The sequence below is a fragment of the Eublepharis macularius genome, chromosome 2, assembly GCF_028583425.1.
Source record: "Eublepharis macularius isolate TG4126 chromosome 2, MPM_Emac_v1.0, whole genome shotgun sequence".
In the NCBI taxonomy this organism is placed as follows: Eukaryota; Metazoa; Chordata; class Lepidosauria; order Squamata; family Eublepharidae; genus Eublepharis; species Eublepharis macularius.
This window is the reverse complement of record NC_072791.1, coordinates 24,515,872-24,534,434: the sequence shown is the minus strand read 5'-3', so window position 1 is coordinate 24,534,434 and position 18,563 is coordinate 24,515,872. Positions and strand designations below refer to the sequence as shown.

Below are 18,563 nucleotides of genomic sequence, written 5' to 3'. Positions count from 1 at the left end.
AACTTTTTCCCCAAAGGAGAGAAGCCAATTTCGATGACAGTAATCGGGACTGACGGGATCAAGAAGTAAAACACGCACGCGAAGCGCTGAATGCATGTTGCGCGACATTTCTACACTGGGCGGAGCGCAACATGTTGCCAATCCCCAGGTATGGCCTGGAGATCTCCCGCTATTACAACTGATCTCCCGGCCGTAGAGATCAGTTCCCTTGGAGAAAATGGCTGCTTTAGAGGGCGGACTCCGTGGTATTATAGCCCGAACTATTTTATCTCCCCAAACTCCACCCTCAAAATCTCCTAGAATTCCCCAACCCAGAGCTGGCAACTCTAAGTCCCCAGTCCAAGAGACAGAAGAAAGATGGCGTTAGTTGAATTAACCCGCCTCCAACAATCCTCCGGTTCAAATTGAAGCCTCACGCTGCCGACGGCGTTCGCCCTCACGAACCGACCCGAGTCCGGAAGGCTCCCGCCGAACAACGCCGCGCCGATAACGGCTTTCCTCCAACGGCCGCCGCGAACCGCTTTCCCTCACGAGCGGTGGGCGTGGCTAAAGCGGCAACGGCCGGCCGGAGCGAGGGAAGGCGGCGGTAGGCGCAGCGAACGCTCAAGCTGACTGGAACAGAGAGGGGGCGTACCCTCGCAGTGCTCAGTCGCTCCGCGGTAGGGCGAGAGGGGAAGAGGCGGGACTTGAAGCTAACCGGGGTGACTGGTCCATTAGCAGGCTAGCAGAGGCGGGTTGGGAGGCGGGCAGCGATTGGCTGGGGTCGGGGAGAGGGGCGTGGCCCGTCGTCCGCGGCAGCCTCCGCGGGTCTGGATGGCGGGTGAGGGCGGATTGGGGTGTCTGTCTCTCTCGGCGGTAGCGGTGGAAGTCTCGCGAGGCGGGATTTGGCGGCCGCGGCGGTGGTGGCTGCTGCCTGTTTGCCTCCCACCCTCCCTCCTAACGAGGCGCTGGTGTTTGTGTGGAAGAAGCCGGGGAAGGCAGGGAGGAGGCGGCGGCAGCAGCAGCCGGAGCCCGGCCGGCGTCGTGTGCAGGCGGCGCAGAGGCCCCGAGGCGGAGGCCCACAGCTGCCGGGGGCTGCCCCCTCAGCCGCCGCCATGGCCTCGGGAGACACCCTCTACATCGCCACCGACGGCTCGGAGATGCCGGCTGAGATCGTGGAGCTGCACGAGATCGAGGTGGAGACCATCCCGGTGGAGACCATCGAGACCACCGTGGTGGGCGGCGAGGAGGACGAGGAGGAGGACGAGGACGACGAGTGCTGCGAGGACTGCGGCCCGCACCACCCGCCCCACCGCCGCCACCACCACCATCACCACCACCACCCGCCCATGATCGCCCTCCAGCCGCTCGTCACCGACGGGGACCCCAGCGGCGGCGGGGTGGGCGTCGGGCCCGGCGGCGGCCAGCTCCACCTGCACCACCACCCGCACCACCAGGAGGTGATCCTGGTGCAGACCCGCGAGGAGGTGGTGGGCGGCGACGACTCGGACGGCCTGCGGGCCGACGACGGCTTCGAGGACCAGATCCTCATCCCAGTGCCGGCCCCGGCCGGCGAGGACGAGTACATCGAGCAGACGCTGGTCACCGTGGCGGCGGCCGGCAGCAAGAGCGGCGGCGGCGGGGGCTCCTCGTCGGGCGGCGGCCGTGTGAAGAAGGGCGGCGGCGGCAGCGGCAAGAAGAGCAGCAAGAAGAGTTACCTGGCGGGCGGCGGAGGGGCCGAGGGGGCCGGCGGCGGCGGCAGGAAATGGGAGCAGAAGCAGGTGCAGATCAAGACCCTGGAGGGGGAGTTCTCGGTCACCATGTGGGCCTCGGGTAAGTGCGGCCGGCCGGGCGTGGCGGCGGCGAGGGCGGCCCCAGGGGGGGCTCGGCGGGCTCCTCGAGCCCGTTTTGTTTTGAAGGGAGGCCATGTTGGGACGTGTGTGATGGGCGCCGCCATGTTCGTCTCGCCAGGGCAAGTATGGCGGCGGCTTCCCCCGAAAAGATGGCGGGGTCTGCGCTGCTCCCTTCCCTGATTGCCCGGCTCCCTCCGGCAGGGGGGGAAAAAGGAAAGATGGCGGCGGCCCCGCCAAGATGGCGGCCGCGAGGCAGAGGGAGGGAGGAGGGGAGGGCAGAGGAGGCCGCGCGCGCGCTCCCGCCCCTCCCCCCCCATCCTCTGGCTGGCTGACGCTCTCGCCTGGACTAGGCCGCAATGGCGTAGTTTCTGCGGCAGGGGGAGGAGGAGGGGAAGGGAGGCGGGGCGGCACGCGGCTTCGGTGTCGCCCCAGACCCCTTCCTTCCGCGCATTGTATCCGTGGTCTTCCTCCGTAGCTTCAGTTAGGTCCGGCAGCCACCTCGTTCCCTTCAGCCGCTTTATTTCCTCATAGCCAGCGCCTCAGTCTCCTCAACCGCTTCAGTCCCTTGTGACTAGTGCTTTCCCGGGCGGCTGCGGGGGTGGCTTTCGGCTTCTTCCTTAACGTCTTTTTTGTTTGGAGCTCCTCAAAGCGGCTTTTCTTCCCCCAGCTCCTGAAATGTCTCCCGTTTACTTGCCTTTCTTGAGGAGTCTCCGGTTCTGTCTTCTTCAGACTTCTTTTACAGCGAAGTCCTAATTAGAGTTACTCCAGTCTAAGCTCACTGATTTCAATGGGCTTAGACAGGAGTAACTCTTCTTAGGATTGCACTGTTAATGTTTTTCCTCAGGTCTGCCCCTCTCTTACTCCCTGGTTTTTTTGGGGGGGGGGCCTTTCCCACAAGCATTCCTTGATCTTACAGTGTTTCTTTCCTCTCCCCCCTCACAGTAGTGCAGCATTTTTCCCCGAGGAGGTTTTAGGGGGGAGAGATTCATTGGACGGTTTGGCTCCAAAGCTGATCTTGTAAGGGCGTTGTGAAGTTGGGAAAGGTAGACCGTTATATCAGAACCTGGTTAGTGTTAAACCCAGTCTGGGCTGCTGCCTCCCACAAATAGGGCTGGGTCCTTTTGCAAGACTTTGCTTCTCATCCTGTACAGTTATTCCAGATTTATCACTGATATTAGTTGGCCTAGAATGGACAGATTTTGTATTGGAGCAGAATACAACTGGTATCTTAATGATTAATAAAATGTATGGTTAGTCTCCAAAGATGCCACTGGGTCTTGTTTCTTTCTGTTGGTGCAGTTTAATGCGGTGACCTCCATGGACTTACCTACATAGAAGTGCACTATAATGTTGATGGACAGCGTCAAATGGGGAAAGTTTCCGGTGGGTAGTGTTGTTCTGCAGTAGAAGAGCAAGATTAAGGCCCAGTAGCACCTTAAGGACCAACTAGATTTCCAGGGCATGAACCTTCACGAACCAGTGCTCTGTCCAGTTCTTTGGTGTCTCTATTTACCTGACATTGATAGAGTGCCTGAAATAAGACAGCTCGGTCACCGACCACAGATCTTAAGGAAAGAAGTGGGTCCTCGGAATCTGGTGCTTAGCAGCAAATCAGGGATGGAGCTATGGTTTTTTAAGCTGCTGTGATTCAGGCCAGTATGTACCTCACATTGCTGGTGCGTGTAACAGGCTGCTTATATTTTGGAAGCAATCCCCAATATTTCAGAAAAGTTATTGCCACAAAAATGTTTGCAGTTGCTATCTGTGTGGGATAGCAGTTTCATAGCAGTTAGGTAAAGGTATCTTCAGTGTTTTACAGTAAATACCTTCAAAAGGGTCAGGATTCTGTTATGGTGGATTATAAATGTATACTTATGTAACATGCTTATATTCAAATTTCAATTTAAACCATGGAATTCTTTAAAAGGTACTTTTTTAAAAGCCTAATTTTATCCACCCTGCCCAAGCAGTGCAGTTTCTTCCAAATATATGTAAATACTCCTGAAATGCACATAGAACCATTCCTATTTTTAAATTATTTTATTAAAATACTGATTTTAAATACAAAAGGTAACAAAAAATATTTTAAAGTTATAATCCAGATACCCAGAAGATCCCTCATCCCTCATAGAATCATTCCTATGTAATCTTAACTTTTTCCTAACTAAATACAGTATTGCAAAACCAAAAAACTTTTAAGTGTTCTGCTCCTTTACAATATTGTAATGGCAATAGCAAAAAAGTCAGATGACTCCTGGCTTTTGAAATAAAAATGCATTGTGTAGATTCAAGGAGTGTGAAATCTCCAAAATATTTGGAAGTGGGACAGCAACAGTTCTCCAAAAATTCCAGAGATTTTTTTGTCTAGTCTCTCTCAGAAAGCCTGTGAAACTATTCTATTCTAAACTATTTTGTCAATGCATTGGCTTCTTTGAATCATTTAAATAATTTGATAATATATGCAGAATGCATTCTGTAGCTCAAAAATACCTGGTGAAATATATATAAATGGATAGCAAACATATGTTGTTATGTTCCTATTAAGGAGCTATGTCAAAGTGTGGGTTGTAAGAGACCTAGAAGCAACTGAGCAACTAGAGCTTGCCAAAAGTTTGAGAGCAAGTGCTAGCATGTGGCCAGAGCTTTGGATTTTCAAGCATCCAGCAAGGTGTTTATGTAGAAACTAATGTTGCATATAATGGTGGCTTAAATGAATTATGTTAACTATGGGCCCAATTCTATTTGGATGCCTTTAGAATACCACTGAAATCAATGCCATTTTTTTAGACTTGGTATCTGAAACATGTTAATCCTTTTATAGATAACTGTTACAACAGCTTTCTCTACAGAAACATAATTTGGGTATATACCCATAACTTGCTCTGACATTCTGTATAACTAAAGAGCTATTGAGAGGTTCACTAGCTCTGTTATCTAAACTTAACACACTGCTTATAGCTATAACAGTGGTGCCTTAATACTAAACAGTGCAGGAAATAAAATCAGGTACTCCTTTTATTCCTTATGCTGTCAGATCACATTTTGTACAGTACAGTGTTAAAATTAAGCTACAAATTGTAGTTATTTCTACAGTGGAATCCTTACACTTTTCAGTAAAATATATGTCAATGAAGAAAATTGAGATTGAAAGGTAGTTAAAGTATTTTGGTTAGAAAAGGGACACCTGTCTAGGGAAGCTGAATTTAACAAGGTGTATAAAATGCTACTACTTGCTTTGAGATACCAAAATAGTTGCGCCAATTAAACCTAATGTCTTACGTGTCATTAGTTGTATCATGCATATATATCTTCGCAATGGAAGCCATGTAGAATGTAGTGCTGTTAGTAACCAGTGCTTTGGCTGTAAAGTTGCATTTAAAGCATGCCTTATATAAACTTTTCCTGTGTACACACATGTTGAATGTTCTTGGGAGTGTCTTTTGTCATTGGAAAGGAGTATGCGTATATTTTCTCCATCAGTTTCCATCTACTGACCCCTCATTTTGCTCCTAAATTGATCCTGTGAGTCTGGTAATCCTGGGAGCATGAATTCAGGGAGCTTGGCAATCTAGATGGGATACACTCAAGAGGATGTATCTAAAGTTGCATTCTTTTGCACAAGTACAATTTTAATCTATTGCTCTGTAACACTGCAGACCCCATGCTACCCTACAAGTAGAAGGAGCAGACAGGAAAGCTCTGTTCTATGAGCAGAGAGCAACTTACTGTACTTTGGATCTAATCCAGTGTTATCATCCACAGCTCGTAGAGAGCCACATTTGCAATTACCATCAGCCAGAAGAACCGCATGACTACTGTATGTATTTATGTAGATGATTTATACTCCACCTTTATCACTAACTCAAGGTATATTAGAGCACAGAAAGGGAAAAAAATGTAATAATACAGTACAAGATATCCAGTGAACAATGCAATAGGACTAAGAATACAAAAATGAAGAACAATGAAATCTTACAGTGAAAGACATCCAGTGAATTGTGCATCATCTCACCAAACACACACGTATAATAATATAAGATATCTTATACACTAATAGCCAAGTGAATCTGATCTGAGGATTCTTACATCCAGAAATTGGAGCCATGACCATACAAGACAAATCTTCCTACTTGCCTGAGAAATCTGAAATCTAAAAGAAAAATTATATTGCGGGGGTTTTAAAAAAACCCCAAATGATAGAAGGAATGCATGTTGTTTTAACCAGATTGTTGCCAAGCAACCATAACAGTTTAGGCAGCTTCTGTCAGTAAAAGGTATGGGATGGTCCAGGGCCCTTTCCAGGGCTGTTTTGGCCTTTGAGGGAGGACTCATCGGGCTCAGGCCCAGATGCAACCACTGGATGACTGGATGACATAATTCACCCAGGTCTGGCTGCTTGCTGCTGTTCAACAACAGCCCACCCCAAGGCAGTGTAATATAGTGGTTGGAGTTTCAGAGTATGATGTGGGAGACCCAGGTTTGAATCACCAATCTGCTGTGGAAACTCACTGGAGATCTGCCTCTCAAGGTTGTTGTGAAAATAAAATGGAGGCAAGGAGAATGATCTAAGCTGCTTTGGATCCCCAGTTGTGGAGAAAGGGGAAAATAGTGTGGAGAAGGGGATACAGGGAAAAGTGAAGTCCTTGCAGGTTCCCCACCTTACAACTGGGCCTGGCTCAGCTGGCACCACACAGAAGCTGAGAAGCTGCCGGGGGAGGGGGAAAGGGGAAGACGGGGCACGCAAAGGTAGGTGGGAAGAAGAGAAGGGGCAGGGAACGGAGGGCAGGCCATGGGCGACAAGGGAGTAAAAGAGGACATGGTGGCGGAGAGGAAAATAAGATGCCCTCTAAAAGTCCTTGTGGGTCTCCACTTGTAACTATTAATATTAAATATGTAACAATAACCTTTCTGATTACCATAGTATCTGTGTACAGGTATGGTGGTCTTTCCTCACTGCAGTTGATCCTTAGTCTTTCTGTATTGGGACCAAGAGGAAGGGTCCCCTCTCTGCCTTCCTGCTCCAAGTAGGGTGAGAGACTGAGAGGGCAAAGGTGCCTGAGGGAGAGCAGGCTGGTCGAGGTGAGAGGAAAGTGCCCCCTCTCTCCACACACACACACCACTGTGCCAACTTGTTCTTTTCTAGGTAGCTGCTATAGTGGCGACAGCTGTACTTTCTGGGCAGCCTGCTTTCTGAGCAGCCACCTGGGATGAGTGCAGAGGTTGCAAAAGAGGGGGGGGGTTGTTGGCAAGCGTAGGGTCTTTATTTACATCCCTAGGCCAGGACTTGCAGTTCAGGGAGGCTCACAGCTTGCCAGTCCTCCAGTCCCTGTGGTGGTTGTCTCAAGATGGGAACCAAGTGCCAACCATAGTCTCTACTGGGCAACGGGCTCACCTGCTTTCCTGTTTTGGTATTTCCTGTGACATATGGAAAGGGCTGCTTTGGGGAATAGTGCTCAGAAGAGTCAGAGGTGGCTCCCAAACAGTTGAATATCACTGACCCAGTCCAAGGAATGATGCCTTGAATTATCTCCTAAATGGTACAGAGGGCAAGTGCTCACAAGTTCACCAGGCTAGGGTGTTAGTTGAGGGGTTTATGCCAAGAGGCACGTAATCCATTGAGGTTTCACTCATACTGGAAGATGAAGAAGGCAACATCTACTGCAGGATCCTGTTCCCCCGTCCTGGAGGATCTCCTCTACAGTTTGAAAGCTGCTGAGTTAGAGCGCCATTGGACTTGCCCAGGTGCTGGAATCTGAGATCCTGCATGCTTGCAGATTTAGTTCTCACACATTGCTCACCTTACAAAATTGTGGAGACATGTGGTGATGCTGCTGTTTGTGTGAACAGGTCCTATACTTGCTCTCACATCTTGTTCTTGTTTTCTTCGCCACCTTTGCCTCCTTTTCATAGGGCTCTTTCCAGTCTGTTTTGTTATTCATTCTTTAAACAGACTGCCCCTCTGAATTCATCAGCTCAAATCCAGCATGTCTGATTACTCCCTCAATATCCTCCCTGTCTTTACAAGGCTTTTTATGAATAATATCATTCGTTGGGCATCTTCTCAGTACTTCTCTATGAGATTCATCTTTTCCTTTCATCTTACCTTCTTTCTAAAATATAAGCCCTCTGGTACAATAAATGTCAGGTACAATAAATGTTAAATAGTAATTATTGAGATGAGAGTGAATGCTTGTGGAAGGAGGAATCTTTGAGAATATTAGCCCATTTGAGAGACAGAGAGAGAGAGAGAGAGAGAGAGAGCATGCAGTGAGATACATTTGAAATCCATAAGGAGAGCCATTTCAAGCATTAGTGATACACATTACTGGTTTACCGAAAAGAATTATCAAGAGTGGTCACACGTAATAGCGCCTTGTTAGTTGGAAGTAGTATATGTTTTTCTCCTTTGTCACTAATTTCTTGTTAATTTGATATATGGTTGCTGCATTTATTTGCTACTTCTGAAAATGTGTTGTTAATAAGAGCTTATCACCATGCAGTGATAACATCTTGCAGTTCCACCATCTTCTTTTCCTAGAAGACACATTTTAAGATTTGAGCACAGAGGAAGTGATTTCTTGAAGTCCTTTGATGTGAATTCTACATTAAAGGGAAGAGCATGACTATTATAAATATACTGAGTATTTGTCATATGTACATAAAGAGACATAGAAGTTCTAGGTGTCAGCATAACATTTCAGGGCACCTTGGCAATTGCCTGACTGAGATTTTCCAGTATAACATTTTTAATTAGGTAGACCAGTTTGATCAGATAGAGAAAATAAAATTCTGGTACTAAAAGTAAAAATAGAATTTGTATGGACTGTCTGCAATAGACAATCATTTAAGTAGTTGATTGTAAAATGGTATCTCCTAATCAGCCAACCATTTGTTTTTGGATTTTTTTCATTTATTCTATGGATGAGTTTCTGGCGGTGATCATTTGGGCAGTGGGAGAGAGAACCAAATTAATTCAAGGTAGTGTCATCCTAGCCTAAGGAAAGGCAATTCTGTTCGGACCGAGGAAAGAACTACTATATTTATTCTAAAGGAAGACGACACTGATGTAAGATGACCCCCATAAAAATGTTATACACATACCAAATTCTATTATTGGACATGACTGTAATTTGTATGTGAATGCAAGATGCCCCCCTCTTTTTCTGGATGGCATTCCTGTGGGGAAAACCAAGCCTTACATTTGAGTAAATACTGTAATTGAACTTTGCCTCAAAGTGGGTGAGGCAAAACTTACATGATGACTGCAAAGGGGTTGCCTTGTTAGTCCGTTGTAACAAAATAAAACAGAAGTCCTGTGACATCTTAAAGGTTAACAGCATTTATTTCAATATGAACTTTCGTGGGTCACAGCTCACTTCATTAGACAGTTATGGGCTCTGGCCCACAAAAGCTCCTATTGAAATAAATGTTGTGAGTCTTTAAGATGCCACTAGATTTTTGTTTTATTTTGAGACCAAAATTAACATGCTTGCTACCTGTTGTGAGGGAGGTACTTGCAACTGCGAGACTCTGTACCTGGCCATTCCATCGTGAAACCTGTTCCCGGGTGCCCATTTAGAATTGCTTAGCAGTGTTACTACTTAGCATATTCGGTTAAGGCAGGTAGAAATGTATTCCCCCACACTCTCAGCACACCAAAATATTACCTCTTTATTATTTATACAGTGCTTTGCAGCCATGGTAAGTTCATAAAATGGGGGGAGTTAAGTGATAGCTGTTTTCACTCTAACTTGGTGCTGTCTGCTAACAGCCTGCTCTACAGCTTCTATGCCATGATGCAACTTCCCTTCTCAGAGTCTCTGTTGAACAAACAACTCAAACGGCCTTCTCAGGAGAGGGATCCAGTGGCTGTTGGGGCCTGGTGGAACACAGTCTGCTTGAAGCTAAGAGTGTTGGGCATGCATTTATTACAGTTTGTTCTCTTTCTAGATAGTCAGTACAGGCAAGAATGCTAGAGCGAAGAGTGGGTGGGTGGATTCATTCTCTGGGGGAATCCCCCCCCCCTTTTAAAAGTTACAACCTTGTGGTCTCATAGGACTCATTTTAAAAACTCAGTCACAATTCAGAGCACTGGGGGGGGGGCGCTCGGGTGTGCATTCAACAGCTTTCTCACATTCATTCTGCAGTTCTATTTATTCTCGTCACTTTTAAGCAAACATGTTAAGCATTGAATTGCAGTTGGATCTAGGCCTGTTGCAAACCTTATATAATATGTCTTTTCTGTGCCCTTCCCTGCTAGATGCATTGTCTTCATTGGAACACAGTGTCTCTTTGCAGTTTATGTATTTGTACTACAATATGAGTTAGAATCTGAAGCTGTTGCAAAACGCTATTAATATTGATTAATTTAAATGTGACTAGTTCTTATTAGTGATTCAGGCTGATGTATGATGATTCTTTTAAAAATGTCTGTGTGACAGAGGTTTAGGCTGTAACACTGGAGAATTTCCCTCAGTTCAGTTCAGTAACTGAACCGTAGAACTTGAAAAACGTCTTGTAAGCACAGAAGCTTGCCAAGGATGCAAGTGAAATTCTGCTAATGGATTCCATTTATTTTGTGTTCTGCACAGAGATCTGGTTCAAGTTTTTTGTGCGTGCACACAAAATAGTTTTGCAAATGTAAGAACTGCAGGTAATACTGTAGCACTCCGTCACGGGGGGTGTTCTTCATGGATTTTAAATCCAAATTCAGGTTGCTCTATTCATTTCAGATGACAAAAAAGACATTGACCACGAGACTGTGGTCGAGGAGCAGATCATTGGAGAGAACTCGCCGCCGGACTACTCGGAGTACATGACGGGAAAGAAGCTCCCACCTGGAGGAATCCCAGGCATTGATCTTTCAGACCCCAAACAACTGGCTGAATTTGCAAGGTAAGCAGGAAGAAAAATATCCTGGTAAAAATGTATAATTTACATTTGCTCATTCATAATTCTTCAGATAGTGAGAAACAATCTATTTGTTCTATGAGTTGAACGGATGTCTGTGTAATCTAGTGGAGTGCATCTTGTGTGGGTGAAAGGGTATAATTTTCATACAGTAGGTACAGATTGTTATGATGTGTTTGAAACTGTTTTACAAGCTTTAGTCTTGGTTTTAAATTTTCTAAGGTGTCTTTCTCTGAGAATTGTTTTTAAAAAGTGAAGGGAAAGTTTGGAAAAGCTCAAGACGAAAGATAGTCTCCTTGGACTGCTTTGTGCTGCTTCTCTGTGGTCCCCAATCCTAATTCACATGAGCATATTTATTTGTGAAATATGCAGTCTATTTTTGTGTTTTCAGATTAGGCCGGGTTAGAAATTTAAAAAAATGAAACAGTACAGCTGAGAAAACGTAGTCTGTCAAATTCACACAATAATTCAGAGTGTACATCTTTTGATTATTCAGTCAAATAATACTTTATTCAGGGCTATGCCGAATTTGCATTACACTTTTACAGCCTTGTTTCCAACCTCTTTAGTGCTGCCTTTCCCCTCGTTCTCCATGGCTTGCCAACCTGACTTATTTAGAGCTTCTGTTTCCATTAGCCCCCCTCTTGATCAAATCCCTGAATTCCCTGCCATTTCCTTTGAAGTGCCCTCCCAGCCTTACGGTTCTTCTTCCTCAGTCTGTTTTGTTTCTTATCCTTTCGACTGCCTGACTGACTTCCTGTCCCTGGGTTTCCCTATAAACTGTGCCCTCTTCCCAGTTTGCATTAGTTTGCATAGCTTTCCCTTTACTTACAGAAGCTAGATTGCAAACTGCTGAGTTTGTGAGCGGTTGAACCTTCAGCACCACCATAGCAGTCTAGCCATTCAGAGGCTTCACTGCCACAAGCATGATATGATATAGCTAGATCATAGCAGTTTATGCCCTGACCTGGATAGCCCAGGTAAGCCTGATGTCATCAGATTCCAGAAGCTAAGCAGGGTCGACCTTGTTTAGTAATTGGATGGGAGACCTCCAATGAAGACCAGGGTTGCAGAAGTAGGCAATGGTAATTCACCTCTGTTAGTCTCTTGCCATGAAAACCCCACCAAGGGTTGCCGTAAGTCAGCTATGACTTGACAGCACTCTCCATTCCATGGCAGTTTGTATGCACCATATACTATAGCTGGGTTATGAAGAGGTATGATGATACATACCTGGTTAAGGTATGTTTGATTGACTGACCAGTGCTGTTTAATTTCTCTTCCTCTTGTAAGAATGAAGCCAAGAAAAATAAAAGAAGATGATGCTCCAAGAACGATAGCATGTCCTCACAAAGTGAGTAAAATATTGTCCTACTGTCTTTGCTTTGTTGCTTGCAGGCTAAATCCAGACAGAGCTAGTGGCGGTCTCAATAGATATAAATTCTTAACGCCCTGTTTTTAAGTTCTATCACTAGCACAGGAGATCTAAATTAAGCAATATTCTGCTTTTTCCTTAGTTGCCTTGTTGGGGTTGTTTTTTCTAAAAAAACCTTTAAATTTCAATTGTTGTTAACTTAAGTGACCTTTTCCAAGTAACACTGCATTTGTTTAAAAAGAACTTTTGTATATGAGAATTTGTGTTACTGACTGCAAGACATACTGATGGGAGGAGGCCCTTTATGATCATATAGCAGCTTTTTTCATCTCTCCTAGAGAGAAATTATACAAAGTCTGTCTCTGTTGTACTTCTACAAAAATTCCCTCAATTCTACTCTCCCACTTCATTCCCCCACCCCTGATGAGGAACACAAGAGGCTGTGGTGAGAGATGGGGAAAATCCATTTGGCAGGTTCTACTCAACTGGCAACACTTAGGATTGACACACACACACACGGTTCTGCAACAGTTTCTTTGGCCTTGTTCTGACTCATGTGGTATATTTATTTTTCCCTGGCCCATATCAGGGAAGAGGCATACTGTGAATGAATGGTTTCTGTTGAACAACTGGATTATGATTCATACCTTGGAACTTTCCTGATGGCTAAAAGAAAGTGTTCACTTTCCTTTGAAGGGCTGCACAAAGATGTTCAGGGATAACTCTGCCATGAGGAAGCATCTGCACACTCACGGGCCACGAGTACACGTTTGCGCGGAATGCGGCAAAGCCTTTGTGGAGAGCTCAAAGCTAAAGCGGCATCAGCTAGTTCATACCGGAGAGAAGCCCTTTCAGGTAACCTTTTTACAATATTCTATCTGGCAGTCTAGACTTCAATCTATAAATAAAAGCTTCATCCTTATTGGTGATCAAGCCATAATTTTTGAGATAAGAAAGGAACCTACTGTGAGATGAAATTGCTTAGGTAACACAGAACAGCTAGAGCTGGCAAGAATCGTAAATACATGGAGGTAAGATCCTAGAACCTGCCTTTCATTGAGACCATCCCTGATTACTCTGTTTGGTCTACATACAAACTTGCACAAGTCTCATGCTTCGGTAACTTGGAGTAAAGCAAGAACACACAGTTTGTGGTCTCTTTCCATTAACAACATGCAGATTGGGGCTGGTAGATGTCTATTCGCTAAAGTTATTCTTAACTAAGCGTGAAATGTGATTACATGGTGGTTAATTTCCCCTTCTCACTCATGGCACAGAAGAATTGCAGGTGCCTGCTGCATTTCTGAACACTTCATCATTGCTGATGACTTTTTATTTGTTGATTCACTTGACATAAGAGCACATTTTTTTTTAGAATCGTTTCTGCCTTTTCTGACATGCTGCATTTTTCCACTATAGGCCAGGCCTCAGAGGTTTTGTAGGTGTGGGATGTCTTTCCCTGATAAGTCATACTGTCTAGTTTGCCAGAACAAGATGTACAAACTGGACAACAGCAGAAACAAATTGTATGTTTTTTTAATTTGTTTTTGTTTTCTCTGAGGCTCTTAGAACGTGCTTGTATGTCTCTTCAGTCAGGGCAATGGAGAAATTCTCTTTGCAATCCTGTTTTGTAAAATTTTCTGTTTTAAAAAGCTGAGTTTTCTTGTGGTGTTATACCCTTTGTTGACAAAAGTCCTTGCTTGCCATTCAGAGTCCTAACTGACAAGCATTCAGAGCAGTTAGAGGCCTTTTTCTACATCCATGAAGCAGCCACTCAGTGGCTCCCTCACCTTTACTTTGCAAAGTGACAGTCCAGAATAGCCCATATATGAAGGTAGGGGAAGAAGCAAGTAAACAGAGATTGGTACCAAACTGGATTTCGGTGGATAAAGCCATCTTTTTCTCTCTCTCTAAAAAGGGGTGGTGGTGGTGTTTTGTCCCAATCCCTTCAGGTATCGCTGATGTCTCAATTTATAGCTGTGACTGTGTGTATTCTGCATAGCATTTATGACATCCAGCATCCCAAGCCAAAGGGCTTTCTTGTGCTTTGAAAAATAGCACGTTTGTAACTCTTAAGGAAATGGAGCAGTTTAAGAATATCTGGCTAGTACTTGTTGAAATTTCAAAGGTGAGGGGTAATGGGAACGTCCTTCTACACAGAAGGATGGTTCAGTGCCCTGCACAGTTTTCTATTCCTTTTTCATGCACTTCTTTAGTTTCTGCCCATGTTTGTAGTTGTAACCTGTGTTTGTATCTTGTTCCACCATTTCTTACCCAAAAATTACATATTTTGGCATATTTGCTGTTTGTCAGAAGAATAAATTCTGTTAAAAGTAGAGAATGCTTAACTGTGGTTAATTAGCATATATGGAGACTATATTTCCTTAGAGCAAAATCAGGATCGAGCAGTGAGGTGCTTAAAGGACACAGCCCTGCCTTATGGGTGCATGTGATGATCACTGGATTACCCTACAACTTCCTGCATTAGTCATAATAGAAATGTATCTTCCTGTTGATGTCACTGGACACTGGTTATTTATGTCAAGTATTGAAGGAATTAGTTCAGCCTGAATACTGAAAATGAAAATACACAAATGCAATAGAATTGACAGCTCAGCCTTCTCATAATAATGCCTAAAGTTATAGTTGCCATTTCTGCATAGCAGTTGGGATGTATATGCTGGTAAATGGTTCAATTTCATGAAACCAATCTGCTATCAGTGGTGCTTTTGCCTAATGTCAGGTGATTTATCTTGATACAAGAGGCTCTTCCACCAACATTAGAGGAAGACTCTTCGGGCAAGGGAGAACTTGGGCCAGTAGCTGAACAGGTCCACCTTGGAGCCCACAGTGGCCGGAAATGGTGCTGCTGCAATCTTGGAAATAGCTGCTGGTCATCTGCATAGAGAGCAGCTCGCAAATGGATCGCCTCATGTGGCCCTGTACACAAGAGTGTGAGAAGACAGTAGTCAGTTTTCTATGTGCGAATTGATCCTGGTTTCAGTAAAAATCACCTGCGAGATCTTAATTTGGCACTGCATGGATCATGTCTTAATTTGTATATAAATCCATTCAATGAGGCAAAGATCTTTATTGCAAGCATTTCTTATTTAGATGTGTTGCTAACACTGTCTTTTTCTTTCAACAGTGCACATTCGAAGGATGTGGCAAGCGCTTTTCACTGGACTTCAATTTACGCACACATGTGCGAATTCATACTGGAGACAGGCCCTATGTGTGCCCTTTTGATGGCTGCAATAAGAAGTTTGCTCAGTCAACTAACCTGAAATCTCACATCTTAACACATGCTAAGGCCAAAAACAACCAGTGAAACTGCAAGAAAAAAGGTCTTGAACTTAAAGCATCCTACCTTACAGGAGAATGATTGGGAATAAATAAGCCTCCCCTTTATATATTGTTTCTAGGAAAGAGTTTAAAAAGAAAAAAAACCTACACACCTAAAGGACTTGTTTTTGATAAAGTAGCAAAAATAAACTTTTAAGACTTCTTTGCTACAATGCTCGATTTTGCTCTGTAATTGGTTTCGAGAGCATGGTGTTTTTGTAAAGCGTGGCCCCATCTGGAGGAGGCAGACAGTTCATGGACTTGCATCAAAGACAGTTCTTTCTACAACAGTGCTAAAATTGGACTTTTCACCTTCTTATAAATATGAAGCTCACCTGTTGCTTACAATTTTTTAATTTTGTATTTTCTAAGTGTGCATATTGTACACTTTTTGGGGATATGCTTAGTAATGCTATGTGTGATTTTTTTCCGGAGGTTGATAACTTTGCTTGCGGTAGATTTTCTTTAAAAGAATGGGCAGTTACATGCATACTTCAAAAGTATTTTCCTGTAAAGAGAAAAAAAGTTATATAGGTTTTGTTTGCTCTCTTTAATTTTTTTGGTTGTATTCTTTGATGTTAACACATTTTGTATAATTGTATCGTATAGCTGTAATGAAATCATGTAGTATCAAATATTAGATGTGATTTAATAGTGTTAATCAACCTAAACCCATTTTAGTCACTTTTTTTGGGAAAAATACTGCCAGATGCCGATGTTCCGTGTACTTTCTCTTTGCCTGTTCAGTTAAGGAAAGTGGTGCTCAGTTGTAGAATGTATTGTACAGGCACTGACCTTTTAACATCACCTGATATGTACATCCCGTGTAATAGAGTGGGCAACAATAAAACAGTGGTCCTGAAGAAAGAATATGGCAGAAAAATTATCTGTAAGCACAGCCTATTTTCTTCTGTTGTCCAGAACAAATTATAGTTCTTTAACCTCCCAGGAAATTGGAAGATAAATAAAACACAAGTTACCTTTATATTTGCTTGTTGCATTTAATCACAAGCGGTAGCTGTAACATTTTTTTTTAAAAAAATAGCATTATGCAGATGCAGTGGGGAGTCAGATCTCATGCTGTCAAACCTCCCTCCCATAGAGCAGAGTATTGGGGCATTGGCAGTCAAGTTTGAGCTTTCACTTTTTTCAGTGAACAAATTAATAGACCAGCGGGGCAGTTGAGTGAGCTCCCTTGCTCTTTTCTCAGAAGGTAAAGTGGCAGCAGTCATTCCCGTTCCCTCCTATTAGTGCTGCTGATAGAGACTGGCAGGTGAATCGTGATCTCAGAATGTCCTTTGTTTTGTAGCCATTCCCTTCAAATTCACTTTGTGTGATAAGGGGCCATGCTGTAGACATCTATAGAAAAGTCTGTGCAATGGATCAATGTGTTTGCTGCCACAGTCAGCAGCTATACTATCCTTTAGAGTGGATTCGTTGGAATGGTCAGCTCCTTCCATAGCTCATAAAGCTATGCTCAGCTTTGTTACAAATGTTTAACTATCTAAAAATTTGGGCCAAGGAAAACAGAATTCTGTACTATATAAAATGCTTTATCAAATTTATATGCATCAGAGGGCAGGCTGCTCAAGCCCTACCCTGACTCAGAAATCTTACTCAGTTACTCCTCTAGCTTACTAAGTGCTAACCCACTTGTGTGCTTTTAAGCACATTTGCAACCAGGACAGAGGGGATCCTCCTTTAAAAAGTTAATATGCCCCTCCTCCTCTTCCCTTGTGTGTCTTTTCAGATTGTAAGCCTGAGGGCAGGGCTCATTTATTTTTACTGATGTTAAACCTCTTTGGAAGATCATTGTGAGGAAAGCAGGATATAAATGTAACAAATAAACTGAAAGCTGAAATTGTCAGGCAGCTGGATTCCACTGGCAGTATTATGGGCTGCAACTTTTTTAATGCTTCTGAAGAATTTGTGGACACAGGCCTGGTTGTAGGCAAGAAATGTAAAGCGCCTGTCATATTTTTTTTGACACACTGAACTTGCAATTAACACCAAGCTCGAATAGTTAGGGGTGAAAGGTTGCCGTTCCTCCCAGCAGGTCTTGAGTTGTATACTGCCTTTCAATGAGAACTGGGTGGATTTATATGAATGTATAAGCCATGTGATGCACTAGCACCTCTGTTCAGTGTGGCATGAGGTGAGGCAGTCTAGCTTAGCTACACTGTGTGTCTCAGGCTGTGTGTGCCATTCATGTGGTTAGTTTCAGGCTCTATGAGAATCTTCTGAACGGCTGCATCCTTCAGGTCTTTTGTACAATGTAATCTGCTACTGGGCATGGGAGAAATCACCCCTCCCACCTAATCTAAATACTGCAGGGGCCCCACTAAACCAAGTAAGTTATTTACACGTGTCTTTCTTTGGTGCAAGTAGGGGGGTTGACTATCTCCCAGTCAGCAAACCTTAGACCCCCAAAGCACGTTTATTCCCATTTATGGACTTAGCTAAGTTTTTCTTGGCTTTTTGTTTTTCTCTGCTAATCGGCATCACTTGTATATATTTGAAAACTGTGCATGGATTATGCTGAGTAAATGATGAATATATGCCCTTCTGTACAGCTAACTGCATATGGTGATGGTTCGTTTTATGTGAAAAGGGGTGTCTTGTACTTGTTAAATGAAATACAGTGGCTTTTCTCTAAAGGAAACGGTGTGGTGGGGTAGGGAACCACAGAACTGTACAGTTGACTCCATTCCCTCTATCAGGGTTGTTGTGTTGGTGGTATGTTGTTCTCTGAAGAATTGTCCCTCTAAAACAATCTGGTTCTCCCCACCCCCAAGTTTTAAGTGTTCTCTATAGAATTCTGTCCATGTTAAAACTTTGAAGCAGTTATTCTGCTGTTCCTCCAAGGAATTTGGGGCAGTGTACACCATTCTCCCCTCCATTTTTTCCTCCCAACCCTGTGAGAGGCATGCTAGGCTGAGGTGAGCAACTGGCTGAAGTCCCAAGTGCTTTCCTTGACCTGACAGGCAACTGCTGGCAGAGGTTATATGGGATAATCAAAGCATTCCCAAGACCCAGAGATGTCCTAAGAACTGGGCTATATAGATAGCAAAGGATTGTGAGGTGGCTTGTTCCTACTTTGA

The 18,563-nt window shown here is 44.1% G+C and overlaps 1 protein-coding gene across 2 annotated transcripts; it reads left to right on the top strand.

The window, feature by feature from the left end:
- The first annotated feature begins 746 nt into the window (after window positions 1-746).
- On the top strand, window positions 747-17,329 carry YY1 (YY1 transcription factor). 2 transcript variants are annotated; one of them, XM_054970631.1, is made up of 5 exons: window positions 747-1,812; window positions 10,565-10,727; window positions 12,036-12,096; window positions 12,814-12,972; window positions 15,266-17,329. In XM_054970631.1, the coding sequence occupies exons 1-5, from the start codon at window positions 1,095-1,097 to the stop codon at window positions 15,446-15,448; spliced, it is 1,284 nt and encodes a 427-aa protein (XP_054826606.1). In that variant the 5' UTR covers window positions 747-1,094; the 3' UTR covers window positions 15,449-17,329. The 2 variants fall into 2 exon arrangements, with proteins under 2 accessions (XP_054826606.1, XP_054826607.1); XM_054970632.1 differs by having other exon boundaries at window positions 748-1,812; window positions 10,577-10,727.
- The last annotated feature ends 1,234 nt before the right edge of the window (window positions 17,330-18,563 follow it).